General features: G+C 41.3%; 1 protein-coding gene across 5 annotated transcripts in view; it reads left to right on the top strand.

The window, feature by feature from the left end:
- The window catches only part of tbc1d22a (TBC1 domain family, member 22a), a 180,902-nt gene that overhangs the window by 27,255 nt on the left and 134,730 nt on the right, over positions 1 to 18,917 (top strand). For 4 of the 5 annotated variants that reach the window (XM_036944449.2, XM_021563375.3, XM_021563377.3 and 1 more), the window contains exon 6: positions 2,986 to 3,056. In XM_036944449.2, coding sequence (XP_036800344.2) covers positions 2,986 to 3,056 — 71 coding nt within the window. Of the gene's footprint in view, positions 1 to 2,985; positions 3,057 to 3,179; positions 5,666 to 18,917 lie in introns of those variants that run through there. The other variant, XM_090200233.1, reaches the window with a different exon arrangement.

The raw sequence follows: 18,917 nt of genomic DNA, 5'->3' as shown, positions 1-18,917 counted from the left end.
TGGTCGCGTACACATACTTAGCAGATGTTATTGTGGGTGTAGCGAAATGCTTGTGTTCCTAGCTCCAACAGTCCAGTAGTATCTAACAATACACACATCTAAAAGTACAAGACTGGAATTAAGAAATATATGTAATATTAGGACGAGCAATGGAGTACAAATACAGTACCAGTCAAAAGTTTGGACACATCTACTCATTCAAGGGTTTTCCTTTTAGTTTAACTATTTTCTACATTGTAGAATAATAGTGAAGACATAAACTATGAAATACCACACATGGAATCATGTAGTAAACACACACACACACACACACACACACACACACACACACACACCTGTAGAATACGTAGGATAGGATAGTGTGTATATATACAGCAATTGTTGAAAAGGATGGCGTTGACGTAGAATTCAGTATATACATATGAAATAACTAAAACCTTATTTAAACAAGTGACCAGTGCATAGGGCAGCAGTCTATGTGCGTGGTAGAATAACCGGGTGGCAGTCGGCTAGTGACAGTACAGTTCAGGGCCGGGTACTGGGTGGAGGCCGAGCAGTGATGGCTAATTTAACAGACTGATGGCCTTGAGATAGAAGCTGTTTTTCAGTCTCTCGTCCCCAGCTTTGATTCACCTGTACTGACCTCGCCTTCTGGGTGATAATGGGGTGAACAGGCAGTGGCTCGGTGGTTGATGTCCTTGATGATCTTTTAGTTCTTCTTGTGACACCGGGGGCTGTAGATGTCCTGGAGGGCAGGCAGTTTGCCCCCGGTGATGCAGACCGCACCGACCCTCTGAGCCCTGTGGTTGCGGGCGGTGCATTTGCCATACCAGGCGTTGTTACGGCCTGACGGTATGGTTTCAATGGTGCATATATGCATTAGTGTTTCAAGAAGGCGTATGCTTTACGTCCTGATAACTATATACATTTCCTGTCTCTACCTGCTAGGGAGCCTCGGGGCTTCTGTTTAAAAGCTTTATGCTGTGCGATTCCATACTGATGTGTTGCGTCCCAATAATCTCCTTCCTCCTGAAGTGTGAACAAGAGTGTGCACTTGTTCACATCGCTTTATGGATTTGAAAGGATATGACCGGTATACGGAAACCAACTATAGCCTGTGCCTACACCAATTCTGTCCTTTTAAACATGTGGGGAGTAGTGAACGATTGCACAGTTCAGGAAGAAGGATAGATTATTGGGACGCGACCATAGTGTGCTGTGGGCTGTGATTCATTATAGAATCTATGTACCTCACCAGAGGCCCTGGAGATACGGAGAGGTAATATGGAACAATTTTTATATCCTATAGGCTTTATATAGTGAATGCTTGATTTCTGGCTTTTTGCTCTCTTCTGGAAAAAGGTTTTTGAATCTCATTGGGAAGGAAAATGATAAATAAAAGGGTAAATGGATGAAAAACAAACATGCTCAGAATGTAGCCTTGCCTAAGTGGCGATGGTATACAAAGCAGTAGTGATGGGCTATACAACGTATTAGTAGTTGTGTAAGGGGACACTCGATGTAGCCAATGGACTAAGTTTAGAACGGGCCAACATTTCCCATTGCAATATCGGTCACTAACACAATACTGTCTTGCGTTTGCTTTAGAACTTTCCGGCAGTAATTTGGAACAAATCAACATGTCCGCTGTGTTATACCAGTTTTGCGCCAGCGCTCTGAGCAAGAGTGGAGATGGGAGCTTAGGCCTGAGTCAGAGATGCTTTCGTTTTTACATGGAGGTAGGTAGAGTGGGAGGGATGGAAGGAAGGAGAGGTAACGATAGAAAGATGGAGAGCAAGGAAGAGTCAGAGGGAGAACGGGAGGGGCGTTGACCTGTTTTGCCTGCCGTTGTCATCTCATTTACACACATCAGTCCCCCCGCTCTCCTAACACGAGCGAGACAATGCACAATATGCAATTACACTGAAGAGATTCTTGTTGAATTTGTGTGGAATTTTGATTGGAATAGGCAGACGGAATGTTAATGATGCAGTCCTAAACTTTGGTTGGGCTGAAGCGAAGTTGGATGCATGGCCGTTGGTGAACTATGGTTGAATGACACAGGTGAAGGCCTTGTCTGTGTCCCAAATGGCACCCTATTATTTCATTTATAGTGCACTACTCTTTACCATGGCCAATAGCACTGCCCACTCCCGCAGAGTTTGAAGTATGCAGTGGACATTATGTGAAAGAATCCAGAATTAAACCACGGGTGCGTCCCAAATGGGACCCTATTTCCTATATACAGTAGTACACTGTTTTTGACCAGAGCACTAATGTGCCCTGGTCAAAAGTGCACTACATAGGGAATAGGTGGCCAATTGGGACACAGCCAATATGAAGAATCCAGCATAAACAATATTTTCTGGTGGTTTTATAGACCCAGGGGGAGCCCCTCTTTTCCAATTTAAAAGTCCAATTTGCATCTCTGAGATTGATTCACATTAACGCTCGTGGGCCCCAGAAGGCGGCCTCCTGACCATGTGGTGGGAAACCTCTTTAAACCCGTCAAATGCTAATGTTATGGATGTCAGAGACAGAGGAGAAGCTTTGGATTTGAAATTCATTTGCATGTGTAGGATATTGGGAATTTGGGGGAAAATTTACACCAAATCAGAACGCTTCATGGTGTTGTCTTTCAAGGAAATATGTTTTCCTGTAGAGCCAACATATGTTTTGGGTTCATTTCCTGGCATCACGGTGTATGTATGTGTTGGATAACAGGCAATTCGGAGTCTTTGGGGGAAATAGGCTACACAGTAACTACGCATGGCGCTGTCTTTCCAGGAAATATGAGAAATGTCTTAGGCTGATGCTCTAGGTGTATCTGTATCCTAAGGTTTTGTAGTATAATATGTAATTGATGAAATGTGTGTGTTCAATTATTGTCTTTTTTCTTTTGCTTTCTGCAGGCAAAGAATCTCAGTGGTCTTGTATGTTCTTTGAAAATGTCATAATGTAATTATCTGTCTGTTCCCCTTTCAGAGGAATTACGAAAGTTGAGCTGGTCTGGAATTCCGCGCCATGTTCGTCCAATCACGTGGAAGCTCCTTTCGGTAAGTAAGGGTGTTTTCACATATAGTCCTCTTTTAAAATAACAATCTGTCATATTTTAATGGTGTTTTCACACTTGGTCCCTTTAAGCAAATTTTTCTGTACTCTGTACATTTTTCGTTCAGTGTGAACACTCAAAAGAGCCCCTGAAGCGAACCGAACTGAGACCATCTCGAGAGGGGGGCCATAGCCTATCTTGGGTGTCCAGTCAAATGTACGTGTTAATAGTATCTTCTGATAAAATATGAGACATCGTAATTGTTAACTAAACACAATCTATTAGCTTCCAAAATGTAATTAGGTACAGTTGAAGTCAGAAGTTTTATATACACCTTAGCCAAATACATTTTGCACAATTCCTGACATTTTAATCCTAGTAAAAATCCCCTGTTTTAGGTCAGTTAGGATCACCACTTTATTTTTAGAATGTGAAATGTCAGAATAATACTAGAGCGATTTTATTTTCAGCTTTTTTTTCTTTCATCACATTCCCAGTGGGTCAGAAGTTTACATACACTCAATTAGTATTTGGTAGCATTGCCTTTAAATTGTTTAACTTGGGTCAAACATTTTGGGTAGCCTTCCACAAGCTTCCCTCAATAAGTTTGTGTGAATTTTGTCCCATTCCTCCTGAAAGAGCTGGTGAGTCAGGTTTGTAGGCCTCCTTGCTCGCACGTGCTTTTTCAGTTCTGCCCACACATTTTCTATAGGGCTGAGGTCAGGGCTTTGTGATGGCCATTCCAATACCTTGACTTTGTTGTCCTTAAGCCATTTTGCCACAAACTTTGGAAGTATGCTTGGGGTCTTTGTCCATTTGGAAGACCCATTTGCGACCAAGCTTAAACTTTGACTGATGTTGCTTCAATATATCCACATAATTTTCCGTCATCATGATGCCATCTATTTTGTGAAGCGTACCAGTCCCTCCTGCAGCAAAGCACCCCCACAACATGATGCTGCCACGCCCGAGCTTCACGGTTGGGATGGTGTTCTTCGGCTTGCAAGCCTCCCCATTTTTCCTCCAAACATAACAATGGTCATAATGGCCAAACCGTTTCATCAAACCAGAGGACATTTCTTCAAAAAGTACGATCTTTGTCCCCATGTGCAGTTGCAAACCGTAGTCTGGCTTTTTTATGGCGGTTTTGGAGCAGTGGCTTCTTCCTTGCTGAGCGGCCTTACAGGTTATGTCGATATAGGACTCGTTTTACTGTGGTTATAGATAATTTTGTACCTGTTTCCTCCGGCATCTTCACAAGGTCCTTTGCTGTTATTCTGGGTTTGATTTGTGTTTTTCGCACCAAAGTATGTTCATCTTTAGAAGACAGAACGCATCTCCTTCCTTGGCAGTATGACAGTTGTGTGGTCCCATGGTGTTTATACTTGCGTACTATTGCTTGTACAGATGAACGTGGTACCTTCAGTCGTTTGGAAGTTGCTCCCAAAGATGAACCAGACTTGTGGAGGTCTACAAATTCTTTTCTGAGGTCTTGGCTGATTTCGTTTGATTTTCCCATGTCATGCAAAGAGGCACTGAGTTTGATGGTAGGCCTTGAAATGATTTCACAGGTACACCTCCAATTGACTCAAATGATGTCAATTAGCCTATCAGAAGCTTCTAAAGCCATGCCATTGTTTTCTGGAATTTTCCAAGCTGTTTAACCTGTGTAGGACCAGAACTCCTTTCCGCTAGCAGAATCCCTCGCCAACAGCCAATGAATTTGCGCCAAATACAAATCAACAGAAATCTCATAAATAAAATTTCTCAAACATACAAGTATTAGGCACCATTTTAAAGATACAATTCTCGTTAATCCAGCCACAGTGGCTGATTTCAAAAAGGCTTTACTGCGAAAGCTCCACAAACGATTGTTAGGTAACCACCAACTACATAAAAACCCTGCCGTTTTTCCAGCCAAAGAGAGGAGTCACAAAAAGCACAAATGGAAATAAAATGAATCACTAACCTTTGATCTTCATCAGATGACACTCATAGGACTTCATGTTACACAAAACATGTATGTTTTGTTCGGTAACGTTCATATTTATATCCAAAAATCTTATTTTACGTTGGCGTGTTATGTTCAGTAGTTCCAAAACATGCAGTGATATTGCAGAGAGCCACGTGAATTCATAGAAATACTGATTATAAATGTTGATAAATTCAAGTGTTATGCATGGAACTTTAGATAAAATTCTCCTTAAAGGCCCAGTCGACTTAATGTATGTAAACTTCTGACACACTGTAATTGTGATACAGTGAAATAATCTCTGTAAACAATTGTAGGAAAGATTTACTTGTGTCATGCACAAAGTAGATGTCCTAACTGACTTGCCAAAACTATAGTTTGTTAACAAGACATTTGTGGAGTGGTTGAAAACAAGTTTTAATGACTCCAACCTAAATGTAAACTTCCGACTTCAACTGTATGTTTACATTGACAAAGCAAGTGAAGTCGATAATATACAAAAGTAAAATAAACAATAAAATTGAACAGTAAAAAGTACTCACAGAAGTTCCAAAATAATAGACATTACAAAATAAACTTTTGCTATTGACCAAATACTTATTTCCCACCATAATTTGCAAATAAATTCATTAAAAATCCTACTATGTGATTTTCTGGATTTTATTCCCTCATTTTGTCTGTCATAGTTGAAGTGTACCTATGATGATAATTACAGGCCTCTCATATTTTTAAGTGGGAGAACTTGCACAATTGGTGGCTGACTGACTACTTTTTTGCCCCACTGTACATTGTTTAATCTGCAACACGTTTCATAATTTTCTGCAAGCCTAACAGTTTCTCACCACCACGGGTGGACACAGTATTACAACTGTTAGAAAACACGGACATTTGCTCAGTACATTGTTTTCACTGAGGAAATGTACGAGTCTGCAGTTAATGATAATGCAGAGGATTTTCCTAAGGTTGCTGTTGTCGCGTATTCCATGGTAGTTATTGGGGTCATAATTGTCTCCACTTTTGTGGATTGGGGTGATCAGTCCTTGGTTCCAAATATTGGGGATGACGTTAAAGAGTTTTAGTATTGCCAATTGGAGTTTTCTGTCTGTATGTTTGATCATTTCATTGAGGATACCATCAACACCACAGCCTTTTTGGGTAGGAGGGTTTTTATTTTGTCCTGTAGTTCAAGGTTATTGGAGAATCCAGTGGCTTCTGGTAGTCTTAAATTGATTTGTATTTGATCATGTATATGTATATGTTTTTGTTCTTTGTTATAGAGCCCCAAAAAATTGGAGAAATGGTTTACCCAAACATCTCCATTTTGGGGAGATAATTCTTGTTGTTTGTTTAGTGTTTTCCAATGTTCCCAGAATTGTTTGGTCTATGGATTCTTCAATTACATTGAGCTGATTTCTGACGTGCTGTTCCTTTTTCTGTAGTGTATTTCTGTGTTGTTTTAGTGATTCACCATCAGGTTTTCCGGGTCTGTGTGTTTATGGTTGGACAGGTTTCTCAATTAATTCATTCGATTTTTGTATTCTTCATCAAACCATTTGTCATTGTCGTTAATTTTCTTGAGTTTTCTATTTGAGATTTTTTAGATTTGATAGGGAAGCTTAGAGGTCAGACCGAGATTTTCTACTGCCAAGTTTACACCTTCACTATTACAGTTGAACGTTTTGTTCTGGAAGTTGTCTAAAAGGGATTGAATTTGTTGCAGAATTGTTTTTTGGTATGTTTTGAAACTATATTCCTTCCATCTATAGCATTTCTTAATATTACTTTGATGCCTCATGATTATTTTTCTGTTCAAGTTGACTGATTTTGCTGTGATCTGATCGAGGTGTCAGTGGGCTGACAGTGAACGCTCTGAGAGACTCTGGATTGAGGTCAGTGAAAGAGTAGTCTACAGTACTACTGCCAAGAGATGAGCTCTAGGTGTACCTACCATAGGAGTCCCCTCAAAGCCTACCACTTGACTATGTACATACCCAGCGTGCGACAGAGCTGCAGGAGGTTGTGACCCGTTTTTGTTGGTTATGTTGTCATAGTTGTGCCTAGGGGGCATATGGGGGAGGGAATGCTGTCAACTCCAGGCAGGCGTTTGTCCCCCTGTGTGCTGAGGGTGTCATGTTCTTGTCCCGTTCTGGCATTTAGGTCAACACAGACTAGTATGTCCCTGGAAATGATAGCTTCTCCATCCTGGAGGGGGAAATCAGTCTTCATTTTAAACTATGGGGATTCTAGTGGGGGGTTATAGGTAGCAAAAAGGAGGACATTTTTCTCTGTTAAGATAATTTCATTTTCAATTTCTAGCCAAATATAAAATGTTCCTGTTTTGATTAATATGATGGTGTGAGTTAGGTCTGCTCTATACCAAATTATCATAACCCCTGAGTCTTTTTCCTGTTTCACACCTGGTAGTTTAGTGGATGGAACTACCAGCTCTCAGTAACCTAGAGGGCAACCAGTGGGTCCGTCTCCTCTATACCAGGTTTAGGATGACAATGTCTGTATTTCCGATTTCTGTGATGAAGTCCAGGTTCCTGCTCGTGAGGCCAAAGGCAGATGGCCTTGGTTATTCCAGGATGAGAGAATGAAGGCTTTCTGGTTCCATAGTGTCCAATGTGGTTGGTCCAGTTCCACCTGCCTTACCTCCAGGTCGCTCGCTCGCTCAGTCGCTCGGTCTCTCGCTCGCTCGGTCTCTCGCTCTTTACCCCTATTTAAAAATGAATTGCCAGGCACAAATAATGTATTCACGAGACAGAATATTTACTCATTAAGCTATTGTTGCAGTTTACAGTGACCAAACTAGTGGGTGACTTCAGTCTGGTGATCACTGCAGTGTGTGGAGCATTACTTTGAGTGGTGTGACTTTCACATTAATTGCTGTGTACACAGACAAAAGCTTATTATATTGCCTAGGGGTATGGCAAAGATTTTGTTAACACAAATGAGTGTCAGAGGTCCCCAGTTCTGTCTGAGGGGCTGAGATGCAGTGATGTAAAGTTCTTAAGTAAAAAATACTTGACTACATTTACTTTAACACTTTTCCTAACGACAATGTACTTTTTACTCCATACATTTTCCCTGATTCCCGAAAAGTACTCATCACGTTTCGAATGCTTAGCAGGACAGGAAAAAGGGGGGTAATAGATACTTTAGGGAAGTAATGGGTTACAGTACATTGCACTCAATCTGGGATTTGTTTGTCAGTAGAATCACCTTGTCTTTTGCTGATGATGGTAGCACAACAATCCAATAGGGCTATCCGATTCAGATTAGTCATCAATATCCAAATTCAATATCACCCTATCAGGTTGCGCTTCTGGCTCTCAACGGCTTGGTGTTCTGGGTTCCCTTAGACCCTCAGTCTTGTCCCACAGAATGTTGAATATAGGCCTATGCTGCGCGACAGACACATGAGCGAGGCAAGTGTGTGGTTTGCAAAAAGAAATGGAAAGGGAGGAGATGGAAGGAGATGCCAAATCCCTGCAACATGCCATCCTTATCCTCCCCCGAAGGATCCTGGGATATCTGAACACTCCCCCGACCTTTTAAATCCTCTCTGTCAAGATGCGGTCTGCGATAGACAGGAGAGCCTCTGAGAATCTATTCTCCACCCTCTACCGCTATTCCATAAACTTGGAGCCACATAATAAAACTTCACTCTCGACGCGTCCCCTGTGACCTTCTCTGCTCCCGATCGTGCCGTGGATATTAAATTTGTGCTTTTCCAGAGGCAGGTTAGGGCAAGCAGTAGTTCCTCCTCAGAAAAATGCCTGCTTGTCTCTTTCAAAGTTGTTAATACATTTTAATGCTGCATCACCTTCCACCCCCCACCTGCCTGCACAAATGATACATAACTGTCTCAATCATTATTAGGAAACGGAGGGAATTATAAGTTAAGAAAACAGTGAATGAGTTTATTTTTATTTGTATATCCTCATCATTCTACCTCTCCCTGGGCGGTATCTCTATACGCTTAGCTACGCTACAGTTATGTTTAGACTCATCTCTGTCTGTGCCATAAGACACAGAGGAAGCTTCCAGCCCTATGAAAAAGAATGAGCTTTTCTGGAATAATAAAGAGCTTTTAAAGAAGAATCGTCCACTTGGGTTCCAGTGCCTGGAGGAAGTCAATTAAGTGGATTTTCAGTGTTAAAAATGGCTGAGCCGCCCGTGGCAATGTGTACACTTTCCTAATGGAGCGGAATTGTTAAATGTTAAGTGCTGGTAAAGCAGCAGCTGCAACTGGCTTTGTGCTATTGATGTGGCTGCAAGGCCAGATGTGATTATATAGCCTGGTGTAGGGCTCATAGTTAGCACAGCATGCTAGCTATAGCATTTAGGCCTATGGATCATTCTATATCAATCAAGGGCCTTTTTCCTAAGCTGTTTTTATTGATTGATTTCATATGCAATGAGAGATATAGAAACTCTATCTTGAAAATCAAATCTCTGCACTCAAAACAACTTATATTCATATATTTTTAAAACTTATTTTTCCCTCACTAACAAAAAACATCAGCTCTCTGAGCAACTAACCGATCGCTGCAGCTGTACATAGTCCATCTGTAAATAGCCCACCCAATCTACATACCTCATCCCCATATTGTTTTTATTTACTTTTCTGCTCTTTTGCGCACCAGTATCTCTACTTGCACATCATCATCTGCTCATTTATCACTCGTGTTAATCTGCTAAATTGTAATTATTTCGCTACTATGGCCTAATTTATTGCCTCATGCCATTTGCACACACTTTAAATAGACGTTATTTTTTCTATTGTGTTATTGACTTTATGCCTGTTTATTCCATGTGTAACTCTGTCGTCTGTATCGCACTGCTTTGCTTTATCTTGGCCAGGTCGCAGTTGTAAATGAGGACTTGTTCTCAACTAGCCTACCTGGTTAAATAAAGGTGAAATAAAAAAATAAAAAACCGTGCCACTAAACCAGAAATGTAGCAGCTACAACCAGCTTAACTCTGGTGCAAACACTTTCATGACCATATTTCACAGCCGGGCTAACATGCCCCTTGCTGGTACTTCTCACAGAAACCATCACCATTTTATCCCCCAACACTTTCCCTGGTTGCCACTCAAAAATGTCATCTATCACTTTTTTTTTTTTAAAGTCTACTGATTTTGAGGTAGGGTTGCGTTTTACGCCAAGTTACCTGATTTTCATGTTCCATTTTTTTGGGGCGTCGAGGCAATGATATTGTGGTGGTGCAGTGCCACCTGGTTAGCCCGGGTAGCACACACAGCCATGTCTAGTTCACCTGTCTGACCTTCATCTGCCTATGTCTGGCTCGTCTGTCATCCTGACTCGGAGCTGGAGCTGCACTCTGTTGGACCCTTTGTGTGGTGAGGGTTGGTGTGTGTATGTGTGTGTCTCTTGTCTTCTTGGTATCCTCTTGGTATCTTCTTCTGTATATGGGCATGTCTTTCTGCGTCTAATCCTGTGTTTGTGTGTTAGTGATTTTGCCATGAGAATTAAAACAGCAGGGAATCATCTTTAAACAAGAGCGATGACTCGTCAGGCCTCTGTGGGAGCAGACGGAGCTGCCGTCACCGTTTGAGGCGCTGTTGTTTTAATGCAAAATCAATTCTCTTCATCCTGCTGACTTCACACAACCTGCTGCACACACACACACACACACACACACACACACACTCTTCAGACTTCAACAAGCCTCTCCAGCGCTCTACTAAGTAGATTTTTGTTTGTCAGTTCCTCGCTAGAAAATAAAGATTTCATTTACTTCGCAAATTGATTCCTTAAGCTTATTTTTTAGTGGGAGAGCGATGGGAGAACAGATTGTGTGTTTGTGTCAGGTGCCAGCCCATGGATTGACAAAGCGATTATTGGAGAAAATAATCAACAGCAAGTTAAAGGGGTCTTTAGATGTATCTAGGCTGGCCAGCTGTGATAGTTGCCTACTGACTGTCAGCACCTTATAGTTTTACTTTCTCCTCTTCAAAAACCTTCACAAGGGCAAGGCTATTGATTCTTCTAATTTTCTGAAGCACAAGTACAGATAGTCAAATTAAATTGGCACCCTTGCATTATTCAATTTCTTTTAAGTAAAACAATAAAATGACAACTTTTAGTGTTTGCAACTGCACATGACCTTAAACTGGAATTTAGATTTGTTTTACTCTAAGGAGAAAATGAATGATTGAATATTCATATTAAGTTGGTTGAAGGGAATGTTTGTCCTTTTGCTGTGTAATTTCTCACCTGATAAGTTGCGGGCGCCTACATGAGTAAAAATATCCCTGGGGCCAAGCTTCCTGACATCCAGGATCTATATACTAGGCGCTGTCAGAGGAAGGCCCAAAGGAATTGTCAAGGACTCCAGTCACCCAAGTACTGCACGGCAAGCGGTACAGGACCAGAAGGCTCATTAACAGCTTCTACCCCCAAGCCATAAGACTGCTGAACAACTAATCAAATGGCCACCCGGACTACTGACATGTACCGGTTCCCCCAGTATATAACATCGTTATTATGTACATTTCTTGTTACGTTTTTTGATTTGATTGATTCAACATTTTTATTTGTATTTTATTTTTTTACTTTAGTTTATTTAGTCTATTTTATTAACTCTATTTCTTAAACTGCATTGCTGATTAAGGGCGTGTAAGCATTTCACTGTAAAGTCTACACCTGTTGTATTTGGCGCATGTGACAAATACTTTTGATTTTGAAATAGCTATTCAACCAGTTTTGGAAATGAATAAACAGAACATTCTTCATTGCACTCCATAGTAAAGTGTAACAGTGCCAATGTATTTGATTGCATCTGTAAGTGTGGTGGATGGAAGGTTGTTGAATTTAGTTCGAATTGCAGTGACTGAGCACTCTAACAAATCCCAGAGTGGACTGTAGTATCATGCATGAACCAGGGGTTGGAACCTAAATTTATTATCCAATCATTTCGTTCTGATCAAATCAAATCGAATTGTATTCACATGCGCCGAATACAACAGGTGTAGACTTTACAGTGAAATGCTTACTTACGAGCCCCCAACCAACAATGCGTGATTTAAAAGCAGCTTTGAAACAAAAATAGCGAGACTATATACAGTTGTGGCCAAAAGTTTTGAGAATGACACATATTAATTTGCTGCTTCAGTGTCTTTAGATATTTTTGTCAGATGTTACTACTGAATACTGAAGTATAATTACAAGCATTTCATAAGTGTCAAAGGCTTTTATTGACAATTACATGAAGTTGATTCAAAGAGTCAATACTTGCAGTGTTGACCCCTTTTCAAGACCTCTGTAATCTGCCCTGGCATGCTGTCAATTAACTTCTGGGCCACATCCTGACTGATGGCAGCCCATTCTTGCATAATCAATGCTTGGAGTGTCAGAATTTGTGGGTTTGTTTGTCCACCCGCCTCTTGAGGATGGACCACAAGTTCTCAGTGGGATTAAGGTCTGGGGAGTTTCCTGGCCATGGACCCAAAATATTGATGTTTTGTTCCCCGAGCCACTTAGTTATCACTTTTGCCTTATGGCAAGGTACTCCATCATGCTGGAAAAGGCATTGTTCGTCACCAAACTGTTCTTGGATGGTTGGGAGAAGTTGCTCTCGGAGGATGTGTTCTTATGCAAAATTGTGAGTGAGTCCACTCCCTTGGCTGAGAAGCAACCCCACACATGAATGGTCTCAGGATGCTTTACTGTTGGCATGACACAGGACTGATGGTAGCGCTCACCTTGTCTACTCTGGACAAGCCTTTTTTCAGATGCCCCAAACAATCGGGAAGGGGATTCATCAGAGAAAATGACTTTACCCCAGTCCTCAGCAGTCCAATTCCTGTACCTTTTGCAGAATATCAGTCCGTACCTGATGTTTTACTTGGAGAGAAGTGGCTTCTTTGCTGCCCTTCTTGACACCAGGCCATCCTCCAAAGGTCTACACCTCACTGTGCGTGCAGATGCACTTACACCTACCTGCCTGCTGCCATTCCTGAGCAAGCTATGTACTGGTGGTGCCCCGATCCCGCAGCTGAATCAACTTTAGGAGAGGGTCCTGGCGCTCGCTGGACTTTCTTGGGCGGCCTGAAGCCTTCTTCACAACAATTGAACCGCTCTCCTTGAAGTTCTTGATGATCCGATAAATGGTTGATTTAGGTGCAATCTTACTGGCAGCAATATCCTTGCCTGTGAAGCTCTTTTTGTGCAAAGCAATGATGACGGCACATGTTTCCTTGCAGGTAACCATGGTAGACAGAGGAAGAACGATGATTCCAAGCACCACCCTCTTTTTGAAGCTTCCAGTCTGTTATTCAAACTCAATCAGCATGACAGAGTGATCTCCAGCCTTGTCCTCGTCAACACTCACACCTGTGTTAACGAGAGAATCACTGACATGTCAGCTGGTCCTTTTGTGGCAGGGCTGAAATGCACTGGAAATGTTTTTTTGGAGATTCAGTTCATTTGCATGGAAAAGAGTGACTTTTCAATTCATCTGATCACTCTTCATAACATTCTGGAGTATATGCAAATTGCCATCATACAAACTGAGGCAGCAGACTTTGTGAAAATTATAAAATAAAAACGAGCAGAGAAAGCTCATACTTTATAGTTCAAAAAGACAGTTTGCTGATTTACTTGGATTTGACCACTTTCCTCTCCAATCCTCTGCCATCTTCACTAGGTGGGGTTACAAGGTAGGATTAGGGGTCAATTTTGAATTGGACAGGAGGACACCTAATTTCAGGAATTTAATTGACCCAACTGTGGTTTGTGTACCTGCCTGGCTATAGAACACATCTGCTCACAACTAGGACAGTCCTGACTGAGACAATCCTCTTGAACCTATTTGGAACTAAATGCTTGCGCTGATCAAGAATGTATTACTATTGACAGATTTTTCTCTTCACCTACCAAATTACTATGTTTTATGTGCTCTCTACTGTATCCAGCTAACCACACTGCCAGCCCACCTCCAACATTCTCTAACCAGTTTGTGACTTACTCAAACTGTGCTTGTACTGTATGACGGAGTGGTTTGAAACTTTTGAAGGACTCACTCCCTTTGACTCGCTTCTATTCATGTTCTGACTCAATCACTGTGTGAAATGTCTAAAGGTTGGTGAAGTCCAACATGTTCCATCAATAAAGTAAATAATTTCTCCTCTCTCAATTCATGAATGAAACTTCCCCCCACATCCTGATTTAACCCTCCCGTTGTGTTCGTTTCATGTTAATTATGTGTTCCTGGTCCAAAATTACCGCCCCCATTATTGCTGATTATAAATCTATAATACATATATTATCACCTAATATTGTTAGATCTTTTATCAACTTAAGTTCTTGTGTACGTTACACGTTTTGAACTTCTATTTGCTATTTATGGACTGTAGGCCTCATTGACCTGAGCTCATGCAACTTGTTTTTGAGTAAAAAAAAACAATGTATGGATTATTTTGACTGTAACATACTCAGATGAAACCTATTGTGCTATTTCTCAGACTACTTTGTCAAAGTTTAACAAGGACTCTCCTCCTCACCAGTGTCATGATCAAAGATATGATCAAGAGCCTCACATACAGTATATCATTTGGTCATTGTGCTGCCACAGAATGAATTGTGAGCAAGGCCTCAAAAAATCTTTATATACCAGAGCTGCGAGAGAAGTTCTATATATTAATGAAGCAATGTTGAGATTGTTTGCGAGAATGCCAACAGGTGGGGAAAGATTATTTTTGGGGGCGTTGCCATGGAAGCCAAGAAGGGGGTGGTTCACGTGCTCAAATGTGGTGGTCTGGGAGAGCAAGTCTGTCCATCTGATGAATTGGCATGTGCCTGAACTCAATTTTAGACTGTCTCACCCGTTCAATTCTAATGACCGGTCACTTTTGACCGGAAACACCCAAAGTGTTATGAAAATCATCAAAATGTATTTTGTGTGGACAAAGTCATGGAACCGTATGACAATCAGATTCAATGAACTACATTTTCAGAGAACTTGTAAGTTGGTCCAATTCAACTGGGACACAGCAGGAGGGTTAATGGAGTTTTCAAAAGGTTTTGACCCCACCCAACCTAGCTATCCACTGCATATCTCACAGCAGTAGCACTCGGATAATACTTCTGAGTCTCTTGAAATACTTGACCTTCCTCTGTCACCAACATTAGAATAGCAACCCTCACCACCTCCCTTTTAAGGCACATTATCAAGTCAGCGTGATTACATGGACATATGGTAATGGCCCTTATAGCCAGTGCTCAGGGGGCTGCCTGGCACACATACGTCTTGTTGTAAGAGCTATTTGTTGTGCCGTGGGAGTGAAGAATGGGAACAAGCCTCAACTGCTCCGGAGATGAATGGTTTTCTGGGGCTGTAGATTTCCAGGCAATCAATTACTGTATCACTATGGGCCTAGTCTACACCAGCAGGACTAGACATATGATGTATACTGTAGCTAGATACATTCTCACTGGAGGAGAGGTGTGTTTGTATCCGGTGTGTGCGAGTGTGTTTTCAATGTTATACCATTGTTAGGCCCTCGACCCTCTTTGCATTAATCTCTGCCCATCTGTTATTGAATGTGGGTTGATATGAAGATAATAATATGGCCAACAACCTTAACAGTTCCCTTTTCAAATTCCTCTGCCATACTGAAACATTTGATGATGTAGTGGACCTGTGTCAGTAGTAAAGTGCTCGAACAGTTGGTGTGCGTCCCAAATGGCCCCCTCATCCCTACATAGAGTAGTGCAGGAACTTTTGCCCAGCCTGGTGCCCACTGGAACGCAGTCCGTTTTAACAGATTTAAAGTTATTGGAAGTTACTGTATCCCCGAACGTAGTTCCCACAATGTGTGTGGATGCATGGGTGTATATGTGCGTGTCTAGACTAGACTAGTGTATAATGCTAGGCTTGTGATGAATCGTTCTCGACTACTCACAAGGCTAGCGTGGGCAGGTTTTTTTTCTTCTCTCCAGTGAATTGATTCAAATATGTATGTTTGATTCAAAGTATAGGGTGGTATATGCTTGGGTGGTATCCAGGTTATCATACCTTCAAACAGACCTTGTGCCATACTGGGATATTTGGTAATACCGGCACTGGACACACGGGGCGCTGTTTTCAAACCCCACTGTAATCCGAAGGTTAGCAATGCTAACAAGTACATGTAAAAATCCATAGAGAATGAGAACTAAATGCGAACGAGTGCATTGTGAGCATTTTATACAGTCATTTTATATATGAACTAAACCCTACAAGTATACAAGTAACTAAAAAAAGCTACTTAGTTTTCGGCATGCACAAAATAAATATTAAACAGCAAGGCTCTGGATCCAGGGGGGGGTTCTCTGCTGTTACCAAGTGAAGCTTGATTTTGGAAGAAGCTAACCATTTAGCTAGCGAGCTACTAAATTGGAAAACCAAATGCACATCTTCAGAGCTTTTAGCACATTTTAGACAGTTAATTTAATAGTTATAAGATATCGATCTGACAACCACTTACTTGTGAATTCCATATTGTATGTAACAAGATCACCTGGTGTGTGCTGCACAACAGTGAGTGACTTACAAGCAATTTTCCTCAAAAAAAATGTAGGCACTGAGCAAATTTCAGGTCTGCTGAGTGCAAACACGAACTTTGGAATTTCTGTGCAACTTCTGGGCCGCGTTTACTGTGAACACTGACGCTGTACTCACTTTAGGTTACAGGTATAGCAGTGGCCAAGTAGGTTGCTGTGGCTATTTGATCCTAATGTAGGCCTATCAGAGTGGCTTAGCATAAACTATGGAGAAAATGCATCGCAATACATTTTAACATGGAATTAGCTGTTCTGTATTTCAGCCTACAGTAGCCAATGTGTGGTGTTCAATGTAGGCCTACATTCCATAAGACTTTTCAAAGAAATGTAGCAATTGATAGTAACCTGTTTATCCACTTGTCTCTCAGACAAGGTGACTGAACATGTTGTATTTGTTTGCAAGAAACCACTTTACAAAATGAAATTCATTCTTATTCTCATACCATTATTACGGATAATCGGGCAAATTATGCTACCCTTTGCATATTGGCTGCTTATATTTTGAGACATGCTTGAATGAGCTAACACTGCCCCAAAATACAACACTGCCCCTTGCAGAAAAAATGCTCTTTACCCGACTTGCATTTTCAAAGAAGGCTAGAAATGCACGTGTTGTGCTCTTGTAGGAAGCAACCACTCCGACATTGCTGACTAGAAATGAGGTATAACTGGGCTAATAACTCACTAACAGAATATGAACAAATGTACACCTGGCTACATGCAGTTGTTGGTTTGATCGCAAAACAAACGTATCTATTCGCAACCACACATTCTGTAAACACAGTCCAGTTCAAAGTGAAGGGTACAGATCCAAGTATGGCAATGGTCTGTTTGCGTATAGGGATACTGTAGCTCTGATTGGTTATGGTGCACCGGTCTGTGTAGAGTATGGGCCTGAGTTGTGTCAGTCAATGCAATAGAATCCTACTTCAATGCACTTTGCGAGAATCTCTTGCATAGTTTTTTTGTTTCGGTATGTTGCATTGAAAGTGACTAATATTGCGTTGATTCATTCACAATTCTCACAGCGGAGGGAAATGTTGATTGTGTTAACTAAAAGGGCTGATATTTCTTCTGTTCGTCAGTCTCGTGGGGCTGTGCGTGCTTAGAGGGAACATTGCTCACAAGGCTCCGGTCTCTCGTGTTGTGTGCTTGTAAAGTGAAACCAGGTGACTGGGGACTACTGGTCAGTGGTGGAAGAAGTACCCAATGTTCATACTTGAGTAAAAGTAACGATACCTTCATAGAAAATGACTCAAGTGTAAGTCACCCAGTAAAATTCTACTTTATTTTAATTTTTTTTATTTTTTTTGAATTTTACCCCGTTTTCTCCCCAATTTTCATGGTATCCAATTGTTTAGTAGCTACTATCTTGTCTCATCGCTACAACTCTTGTACGGGCTCGGGAGAGACGAAGGTTGAAAGTCATGCGTCCTCCGATACACAACCAAACCAAGTCGCACTGCTTCTTAACACCGCGCCATCCAACCCGGAAGCCAGCTACACCAATGTGTCGGAGGGAACACCGTGCACCTGGCAACCTTGGTTAGTGCGCACTGCGCCCGGCCCGCCACAGGAGTCGCTGGTGCGCGATGAGACCAGGATATCCCTACCGGCCAACCCTTCCCTAACCCGGACGACGCTAGGCCAATTGTGCATCGCCCTACAGATCTCCCGGTCGCGGACGGTTACGACAGAGCCTGGGCGCGTAAAATTCTACTTGAGTAAAAGTATTTGATATGAAATATACTTAAGTATAAATCATTTCTAATTCCTTATATTTAGCAAATCAGACCGCATTTTCTTTTTACTTTTATTTACGGATAGAGAGGGGTAAACTCTAACACTCAGACATGACTTACTGACAAAGCGTGTGTGTTTAGTGAGTCCAACATATCAGAGGCAGTAAGGATGACCAGGGATGTTCTCTTGATAAGTGTGTGAATTAGACCAACGAGTTATTTTGTGTGTCAGGGAAAATCTATGGAGTAAAAAGTACATAATTTTCTTTGACTGTTGTGAAGTAAAAGTTACAGATACCCCAAATACTACTCAAGTAGTACTTATTACTTAAGCACTTTACGCCACTGCTACCGGTAACCTTCATAATGAAAAATTGTGTGACAAGTGAAATGAAGAATGTGATCTATTCTCCTATTGTATTGCACAAGTTGACTGCAGGTATTTACTTAAAGTAGCTATATATAGCTACTTTAATTAAGGAAAAAACCTGCAGTCAACTTGTGCAATATATATATTTTCACATTCATATTTTTATAAAGAAAGTTAAAATGGTATTGATGATATTAGGAAAACC

The sequence above is a fragment of the Oncorhynchus mykiss genome, chromosome 15 (assembly GCF_057628025.1).
Source record: "Oncorhynchus mykiss isolate SJ-2025 chromosome 15, ASM5762802v1, whole genome shotgun sequence".
Taxonomy (NCBI): Eukaryota; Metazoa; Chordata; class Actinopteri; order Salmoniformes; family Salmonidae; genus Oncorhynchus; species Oncorhynchus mykiss.
Note: the sequence above shows the minus strand (reverse complement) of the source record. Positions and strands in the feature narration are given on the sequence as shown.